Source organism: Ambystoma mexicanum, chromosome 12, assembly GCF_040938575.1.
Source record: "Ambystoma mexicanum isolate Mex_15411 chromosome 12, UKY_AmexF1_1, whole genome shotgun sequence".
Classification (NCBI taxonomy): domain Eukaryota; kingdom Metazoa; phylum Chordata; class Amphibia; order Caudata; family Ambystomatidae; genus Ambystoma; species Ambystoma mexicanum.
The window spans coordinates 228,459,741-228,470,048 of record NC_090936.1 but is presented as its reverse complement, the minus strand read 5'-3'; the positions used below and the strand labels follow the sequence as shown (position 1 = coordinate 228,470,048).

The 10,308-nt window shown below is 42.8% G+C and overlaps 1 protein-coding gene across 1 annotated transcript; it reads right to left on the bottom strand.

Moving 5' to 3' along the window:
• Positions 1–5,921: 5,921 nt before the first annotated feature.
• LOC138512953 (disintegrin and metalloproteinase domain-containing protein 9-like) lies at positions 5,922–9,379 on the bottom strand. The gene has a single exon (XM_069627692.1). It carries the CDS (start codon positions 9,306–9,308, stop codon positions 6,999–7,001), a length of 2,310 nt encoding a protein of 769 aa, XP_069483793.1. The 5' UTR covers positions 9,309–9,379; the 3' UTR covers positions 5,922–6,998.
• Positions 9,380–10,308: the final 929 nt, after the last annotated feature.

The window sequence follows — 10,308 nt, the reverse complement described above, 5'->3', positions numbered from 1 at the left end:
CTCCGCGCGTCTCAACTCTACCCCTATGAGTTACTAGTCGTGTTTGAGTTCGCTGCTTGTGTATCGTGCATTCTATCTCCCTTCACTCCTGGAATCCCCCCCCCTCTATTCCTTACCTTTCGTTATCCTCCTTCCTGGATTAATCGCCATTGTTCCTGGATATTCGAACGCTACCGGGTTGGCAGCCGGCTTCACGCTGGAACCCGAGGACTCGCGTTCCATCTTATACAAGTCACGGTCGGTGAAAAAGAAAGAAGCCACGTCCCAGAAGAACGCCAACAAGGATAAAAAGGTGAGAAAGAAGGGAGCTTCTGACAGATAATAGGAGAAGACCAGAACACAGTGGCCGGTCATACTGTGGATTGTTACTCTATGAGAGGTGGGGGACAGGTAAATAGAAGGGGAAAAATTGTTACATTTAAAAATCTCTTGCAATACCACTATTTGACGGATGTATGACATGAACACAATCCAATAATACGAGGGTATACTTTCTTATCACCCCTGCACACAACCTTTATATGCTTAGATTACAAAGTGATAGATGACTGAAAGAAATATCTAGGTAGGTCATGCAGTCAAGATGGTTGGATGGTCAACCCGTAACATGGTAGTAATGAAGCTTGAGGTGGATGGGGCGAGGTGACAGGACAGCAATTAGCAGCGTGATAACAGCACTGAAAGACCCTGTTTTCAGAAAATCATTTAGAAAGGAGACAGATTCTTAAATCGAGATTAATGATGCAGGAGAGAATGCCATGAATATTGTGTGGGAGGAGGCAAAGTCTGCGATCAGAGGATTGATTATTGGTCCAGAAGAATGAAGGAAATGAAGCTTAGGATGGACATTCAGGAAATGGAGGACTGAATGCATAATACACAACAGATGTACAGATACCAGTGTGGGTTTCGTACGGACGATTCCACCACCCACAACTTGCGGCTTATGTATTCCCTGGTTACACAGGCTCATGTCCAAGACAATCCTCCCTTATATGCTCTATTCATAAACTTCAAAGCAGCCTTTGGCACAGTCAGTAGGGACTGCTTTGGCACAAACTAGAACTATTGGACTGTCCGTCAGGAATACTGTATTACCTGAAATGATTTCATAGGAATAATACATTGTGAGTGAGACTTGATGCTGGGGAATCCATGACCACACCAACAGTACAAGGTTGTGGGGTTAAACAGGGATGTGTCACTGCCCCTCTTCTGTGTAACCTCTATGTATCAGATCTTCCCCTTTTCTTGACTCAGAGTAGAAGCTGCCCCCCTAAAATTGATAACACACATTGTACGGTGCTGGCTTATACAGATGATATGGTGCTACTTGATCATACCTTTAGTGACATACAATGCATAGCCAATGTTCTTTGGATATATGTCGATAGAAATGTCCTGATAATCAATCGGGTTAAGACACAGATCATGCTATTCTTTTCTAAGCGCATAGCCAGACCTAAGATAATTATCCGGGATATCGAAATTACATATACCGTACTGTACAAATACTTGGGGGTTGAATTTGATGCAAGACCAGACTTTAAAACCTGCATAAAGATATGCACCAGGAAGACAATACAGTTGACAGCGGTAATAGTTCAGTTTGCCAAAAGAAGGGGCGGCTTTACGATTGCGGGAGCAAGACATCTATATTTACAATGCCTGGCCCCAGCGTTCATCTATGGTCTGGAGAGTCTAAAAGATCTTGATTTGAAATGGCTTCAGTTGATCAAAGGTGGATTCTGGAGGAAACTATTGGGATTGCCCAATTATGTCCCTATGGATATAATAAGACTTAAATTAGGCAGTTTGTCTCTTAAAAATCCCTGGTTTTAAAATAAAGAGCCATCATGTACATTAAAATGCAGAATGGGCCTTCCAATCCCCTCTTACACAGTTTAGGAAAAGTAGAGCAGAGGCTAGAATCAAAGTATAGTTTCAGTAAGAACATGAATACTCTGTTTAAAAATATAGGATGGACCCGAACTGGGGGGTTGACTTTACTAATCTGAGGTGCCTATTTGTAAATCGTCTAGAGTTGTGGGATTGAAACGAAAATGTTATGCATTTGAGTTTGTTAAAAAAGCTATGCATTTGTGTCTGATGTGCTGTACACATTTAAGAAAGCGCATCCATATTTGGATGTTTGTCCCTCAACATAATTGAGGAGATTCATCCTCCTTCTGCGGATTAATCGCCTGCCTGTTCTGAGTGTTCTGGGTCCGTCATTGTCCATACCGAAACAGGATCGCTTTTGCTGTATCTGCCTGAACAAAGCAAATGGTAAGACGGCTAAGCATGTCCTGACAGAATGCCATAGTATGCGTACGGTCCACATGTGTCATCTGGACAAATGTGTACACCACTTGCCTTAAAAAAGGACCCCCTATTTTGGAACAATGTATTAACACCTACAACAGGGGGCTCCATATGGCCTTATTCAGAATCTGGAAGGTGGTGGACACGCTTGTTACCTTGCCACAGAACATAGAGGCACATGATTAAACGCGTGTCTCTGCTTTGTATGAAGGGGGATATCGACTTTGGTATAATTAGAGCCTAAAACCAACCAACCACATCCATCATACTTCCTCACATTTATTTCATCCCATCTCATTCCATATTATTCCCTTCCATTTTTGTGTGGAAGAAAACCACGGAATGAGGACACAACAGCAATGCCAGATATGGTTAACTAACACAATTGGCCTAAATGCCAAATATGGCTAACTAGCACAATTGGCCTGAATGCCAGGTATGTCTAACACAGTTGGCCTAAATGCCAGATATGGCTAACACAATTGGCCTAAATGCCAGATATGGTTAACTAACACATTTGGTTTGAATGCCAGATATGGCTAACTAACACAGTTGGCCTGAATGCCAGGTATGGCTAGCACAGTTGGCCTAAATGCAAGATATGGCCAACTTAATACAGTTGGCCTGAATGCCAGATATGGCTACCATAGATCCCTGGACTACGTACAACAGACTACATGCTTTAAGGTAATAAGAGTAGTGGAACAGTTTAATCGGGAGCAGTAAACATTCCATCCTCTTTTGGAAAGCAGCTACTTCATTGATTCTCAAAGATGGAAAGATATATGGGATTGTAATTTCTATAGGCCGAGCTCCCTATTGAATGTTGACATGAAGATTATGACAAGTGCCCTAGCCACCAGATTGGACAGGCTCCTTCCAGAATCAGTGCATATTGATCATGTTGGATTCACCAAAGGCATTGAAAAGCTCTAAATGTTATGGCCATTGACAACAATTCGGAACAATCATCCTCTCTTTGGATGCTGAAGAAGCGTTTCTTTAGGTTAGCTGCAGTGTCCTTTGTTAAATTCTAATAAGCATGCGGCTTAGGGTCGGTGAGGATACATGGATGGCGGTTTTGTACTCCAGCCAGTAAGGTTAAAAGTTAATGGAGAAAGATCTGATATATTCATTATGGGCAGGTGTACAGGCCAGGGCTGTCCACTGTCCTCTCTGCTATTCGCATTGGTGAGGGAGTCCCCTAGTGACTTCCAAATCTGAGATATGTGGATTTAAGAGAGGGCGGATGGAATTTATGCCAGGGCTCTTTGTAGGTGATATCCTACTTCACCCGATGCAAGCAGAGACCTCCATTCCGTCATTTATAAAAGAACTAGACCTGCACTGGAAATACTCTGGACTCAGGGTACATTTACATTAATCAGTCCTATTCCCAAAGCTTTTAGGTGAGCTTGGGCGGCACTCTGGCCGTCTCCAAAAACTTGCCTCGAGGTGGGCCTTCAGTCACCAATTTAGTAGCACCTGGCCTGATTTTGGAAAGAGCACTCATGTGAGTGTGGTAGGGATGATGGATGTGTGCAGGGAAGCTTTCCACCTGCCAAAGCAGTACAGCCAACATCGGACTCCCAAAATATAGCTCTTCCAAATTTGTGTATATGACTCGTAGTTTGCTCTCACTTTACTGGCAGGATGTTATCATAATTAAAACTGTTCTTTCTGATTATTCATTTAGTTGCACAGAAGGGTTTCAGGAATGAATCACTTTCACAGATATTTCATATATAAAAATGTGTGTAAATTCTTACAGTCCCAAAATGCTCTTAAATGTTATGCAAATTACCAAATTGTTTGCACTGATGCTATTCTCCTCCCAACACCCATTCACGTGGTGGCTCACCTGAGCGATTGTAGGGTCACCTGGATATGTCACAGATAATATCTTGAGGTATGTCTTTGAACAGTAAAATCAAATTTAAAGACAGAACATGGATTTGCGATTGCTGGTGCCTTCCTAGGTAATATGTGCATCATAGTAGCACATCATCATAGGCGGTTAATAGCTACAGATTATTCATGGGACAGGCAAGCAGCCGGGGAGCTGAATCACACAATGGGCCTTTGTCATTTATCTACAAAATGAAGGTGATGTACATTCTGATTAAATTGTTTATATACAGAGTTTGAAGATAATTTATTTACAGACTGCAGGTTGTTTGGAAACTTCAACACAGGGATTTTCATTATCCGTATGCAGATTGGGTGCAAATAAGACATCCTGAGACCATGCTAGGCTGCCCAAAATACATTTGTGCAGGACTTCATGATGTGGAGCCTGCTCTTTCTTTAGGCCATGCCCAGGACATTTGGCCATGCCCCTTTTTCAGAGCCGTGCCTCGATTTTGTATCCCACTTAAATCCCTGCCTATTCCTCTTGAGTATACTAACACAGCAAAGGCTTAGCACATACCAGGGCTTCCCACATTTGAGATTGAGATGGAAAGGATCTTATACCTTTGGGTAGTATTGATGAAGATCCTGAAAGACATATACAGTGCCAATTATTTACACATTTGGACAGCTATTGAAATGGATTTAGCTAGGTGGAAGGGGGACAAGAGCACTCATAGAGACTAAATTCCATAAAAATAAATATTTTCTCCAGACTTTTTTTCTCTTTCAGATCTTACCAATCAGAATCCCTGCTGGATACTTTTTTGATTTTTTTTTTAAAGAGAATTAACAGGGAATAGTGCATTTTCTCTGAGGTGGAAGGAGGCAGGGAATAGCCTATTACACAATAATAGATTTGTTGTGAGGGAAGTACACTCCACCTTCTTTCCTCGAGATAATAACAGTGCAGCATAACTGAGGGTGATATCACCTGAAGGTTTCCAATTATGCACTGGGAAATCAGGTACTATCAGCCTTCACTGTCAGAGAATGGCAGTGGGTCCCACTGAGCAACCTGACAAGAACAGTAAGGAATCACCCAGTGTTTGAACTGTGTGAGATCTTTGGGGGTCTATAATTGATCAAATCGCTCAACCACGACCATTGGACCACCATACCCTACCAGCGCCCAACTGATCCAGAGTTTGTCATCCCCACAATTCTCTCAGATATGGTATGAGCTGGTCAATTGGTTTATTAGCTTCAAACACCTTGAGGTAGAATTGGAAAGGAGGCGCATCTCGTTATTTTGCTTTCTCCATCTTAAAGGGTGCATAATAGTTGCGAAATGGACAGATAATCTGAACGGAGACAACCTCTTTTGAAAAAATCCTACACATTCATAAGGAATCTAGGGGGCTGATAGCCCAACTGTATAGGGAATCGACTGCCCAACTATATAGGGAATCGACTGTAAGGCCTTGCAAAACACTTAAGATCAGATCACAATGGGAGTGAGACACAGGGAGGGTTTACTCAGACAGATACTGGAGATCATTTTGTAATAAAGCCCATAAAACGTCTCTAGCTATCCAGTAAAACCTGCATAGCATAAGGTTACATCAGTGGCCGTAAACTACGCCCTACAAACTATCTATAATCTTGGATGGTTTGACAAACCTTGCTGGTTAATGGCGCTGGTTGGTGGTTGATAACCATATTTTGTAGACGTGAGTTAGTTAATTCAAGGGTATTGTAATAAAAGAGCAAAACTCCTGACTTGTTGTCATCAGGGAAGGTTTTAATGTTGTTACACATGTGAAACCAAAAACCTAGTAAATGTTAGGTACAGGTGAAAGGGGAGCGAACATGTTTTTACCGTAGTCTTTATCAAGGCAGGGCAAAGATAGGTGGTCCTGTGTAGGATTGTAGCACCTAGTAATGTTCTCTCCCCAATGTAGTGGGTGGTGGGCTGGTTAGCCAATCTGAGTACGGGCAAGTGTTGAGTGTCGCCCAATCAATGAATCAGAGGTCAATTTGGTTGTGGAGTGGTCCCCAATACTCCTTGTACACCAGGATTTTGAGCTGCATATCAGCTGATGTCAGATGACAGGGGAGTCTTTATGGATTCAACTACCCCTCCCAAGGGGGAGACAACCCCTTAATAAATGATGTACTTGCTCAATGACTGAGTGTTGCTTTTATCCAGGCAATCTATAACACTTCTTGCAGCAGATCTGGGGAACATGCTTTGAGAATGGGACTAGATTATTGTGTTGTTTTGAATTTATGATGTTTCTGTGGTTGATTAAGAACTCCCACTGTAGTAGTATGAGAACATTGACCATATGAAGAGATATTCGTTACACTAGAGTAAACCTTTAGTCTGGAAGTTAAGAAAAGGTGTTATCAAAGCTGGGAAAGGTTTGATGTTATGTTCATTGATATATTTGTGTTATTTTCTCTGAGAAAACTAATAAAAAAGATTCTAAAAAGTACATTCATAGCCAATTTCTTTTGAATATTGATTGGCACATACAGTTATCTTTCAAGGTTGTAAGACAATGTATGTATTTTTTTCAAATGCGACGAGTACAAGATCATATTCTTGCACGAGGAGTGGCACAAAGGGTATTGGAGCACAAATTGCATTTCTATCATTAGCACAATATACTACATAACATTGAAATAATTGTACAGTCACAGGAGACCTAATGCAGTGTCCTCATTTGATGTGAACGAAAAGACACAAAAACTCCAAAGCAAAAAAACAGAACGTGTGTTTTTGGTATATCAAAAAAGAAATGTATACTATCAAATCAGATGACTCTTTCTAATGTTCGCCTCTGTGCAAATAATACTGTCAGATCATTTGTCTCAGAGGAATTATTTTTAAAAACATAATTTTGTCCAGATTCATGCAACAAAATAGCAAACGAGGAAAGTATGAGCAGAAGACCTAATATTAAAGAAATATCTGTACCCCTAACAACAGCAGATGATTTAGAATCATGACCTGTAAATGTAAACTCTTCCTCTTTTGGGTAAACATAACTAACAAACGAACCTTTAACTAATGGCCCACTGTCAATGCTTCCTCCATGCCCTCTATGTTTACAGTCTGGAGGAGCCCAGTATTTGTAACAATGACAGTTCTTCTTGTTGTTACAGACCCCATGCCCACTGCAATTTTTCTGTATATTACAATCATAGTTAAGAACTGATATGTCAACACATGTTCTATTTACACACACCTTCCCAATGCCACATTTTGCACCATCTTGCACTGCTCCAAAATCAGTTATGTCATAGCTATAATGGTGGCCTATGCCCCAACACCAGCTGTTTCCAACAGGAGTTTGAATTATAGCAGAATGTGAATTATAAATATGGATACCATTTACATTCTCGCATTGCACCCTCCCACACATGACATCACTGACTTCACATTTCTTTGGCAAAACATCTTTACCTTCAAAACCACAATTTCCAAATCTGTCCCCGTTGGTATTGACTACTGAGAAACACTTAGGGGAGGCAACAGTTGCCCCTTTCCCAAAAAGCATTCTGCAATGTTTCATGTAATCATAACATTTGTTATTAACACAGACGGACTGATTGCGATTGCATGTCGATCCATCTTGATAATACACATCAGGAGGACAAACTGCTGATGTCCCATTACAGTACTCAGCAAGGTCACATTCAGAAACAGGTAACCTACAAGGTGTCCCTTTTTTAACAAAGTGGCATGCATGGCAGCAAGGACCACGACTACACTGAGCAGAGCCCTTGAGCTTACAAGTAGCATCGCAGCAGCGATCACTAGCACACTCCTTTACACTGCCACAGTCGCACTGCTCATCTCCTTCCACTGCCTTGTTCCCACAGTGTGGCACAGCAGAACGCAATCCATCAAAGGGCACATTTTGCAAACAAAATGCATTGCCACTAGAAATGAAATTCCCAAAATCCATTGTGCTGCAGTCACTAAATGACGTTGTTGTCACTCTACCCAGGAACATTATACAAAATCCCAGTGGACAGTGGCATTGTGAAACATAGTCAAAATCATGTTCCATTCCCAGGGTGTGGCCTAGCTGATGCGTTAGAGTTGTGGCAATTGCAGGCAAATCACGCCTAAGTAAATTGGTAAATGCAACAAACATCACCGCATTATGACCCCAGCATATCTCTTCTGAATAGGTTGCCCCAACTGAATACTGAATGTCGTTTTTTCTAAACAAAACAGTCATGTCAACTTTTAGATGCGGAATAGAATTTTCTTCTTTCCAGGAGGCAAAATGTTTAAGAAATGTGTCTACATCTGAGTATGAAGGAATCAAATTTCTTATTTCCCATATCTCTAAGCTAAGAAGCACTAAATGTAAATTTAGAGGAGCAAACATGGAATTCGCCATGTTGAGCACTTGGAAAACGGTCTCAATCAAGATAGTGCTGTTTTCTGCATAATGGCTGTACAAATCATAGTCAAGGATGGCACGAAGCTCCACATAGTGTGGCTGGGCCACCTTCCTGGGGCGCTTGGCTTGATGCATTGTGTAGTGATACTTCTCTAGGTAGGTCCTCTCTGGTTTCGTTGTGAAGCAGCTCCTGGGATCCACGTCCATATCTTCCACCTCGTAAATAAGGTGTTGAAACGTGGATGAAAACGATGCAGGCTCAATGGCATATATGACGCTTTCTGTCTGTATGAAACCTTTTAACCCAGAACATATGCTGAGGGCTACGATGGAGCCAGGAATGCCCTCTACAAAACCTTGGTAGTAGCAATCCCGCCGAACAAGCCACGGCCCCACTTCCGGATATCCGGCGCTCCTGTGTCGGTAAAGGGTAAGGGCCGGGGGCAGGAGCACTCTGTTCTGCCGTAGCTGAAGGATGTACGTCCTCCCACCCACCGTCACAGCATAGGACGCCTTATGTCCAGGGCCCCCGTCAGCTTTGGGCTCCAGCTTCTTCGGGATGCTGATTTCGAAGAAAGACGGCGTCTCAAAGGCGAGCGCTCCCCGCAGAAGCAGCGCGCAAAGAAGGCATAGGCACCGCCGGGGTCTCGGAATCTGCCCTGGGCCGCACATGGAGCTACGCGGCCTTTTCCTGTGCGATGTCATGTCAAGGGGCACACCCCGTCAAGTTAAACAACCGTGTGGGGCGCAGGCTTCCTTGACTGCACCTCGGTGTGTTCCCGGCCTATTGTCGGATCTCCTTTGTGTGCGCAGTAACCGGTCTCCTCAGGCGAGCCTCGCTTTCCCGCCGCTGACTAGAGACAGCCATGCGCACTGGAGCCTAAAGCGGTTGGGCGCGCGCTCTTGCTTGGTGCAGAGTTGAAAGGTCTACAGTACAGAACTTGATAAGCCCGCCGTTCTGCCACCACGACAACCACTGACAGCAGCACACACTTGCCAACATTCTTTGACCAAAAAGATGTAGGATTTTTCAAGTTTCAACAATAATACTTCGCATAACAATTACATCACAGGAAAATCCAAAGCATACATTTTTGGCACCACTGGACCATTCTAAAATACACAACCCATCAAACAGCACTACATGGAAAGATGTTCAAATGTTTAAAATGTATGATTCTGAATGGTAAGTTAACACTGAATTCAATTACCTAACTTCACAGAGGAAAATCAATCACACAGAGATGTTAGGCAACGTTTGCCACTGCTCTGTAGCAGCAACCCGGCAGTACATATATATTCATTCCTGCAGTGCAAAATGAATAACTTAACCACATGGAGACTGATACTCCCCTCATTCTGATAGGCAGATGCTGTGTGATAGTGGTAGGCTCTGCCACTTGCCTTCACTGGTGGTTCACTTAAAGCCTGTCCCGGCCAGAATGGAAGACAGAGTCATGTAGCTGTCAGGTCACTGGATTGGTTTGAGCCCATCACTCAAAATAATCACTTTCTCGGCCACTGCTCAGACAGACTAACGAATGTGTTGCATGCTTTGTCCTCGGCCTGTCTCAAGCAGCCTAAATTACCTACCCCTGTAAAAAGCAGTAGGATCTGTCACCCAAATCTGTAGGCAGTAGGACTGCTTAAAAAGCAGTAGCCTACTGCCTAAATCAGTAGGGTTGGCAAGTATGCAGCACACTCT

Bases quoted from the DNA above. Each gene is read 5' to 3' on its own strand.
- LOC138512953 (XM_069627692.1), bottom strand. From the start codon at position 9,308: ATGACATCGCACAGGAAAAGGCCGCGTAGCTCCATGTGCGGCCCAGGG.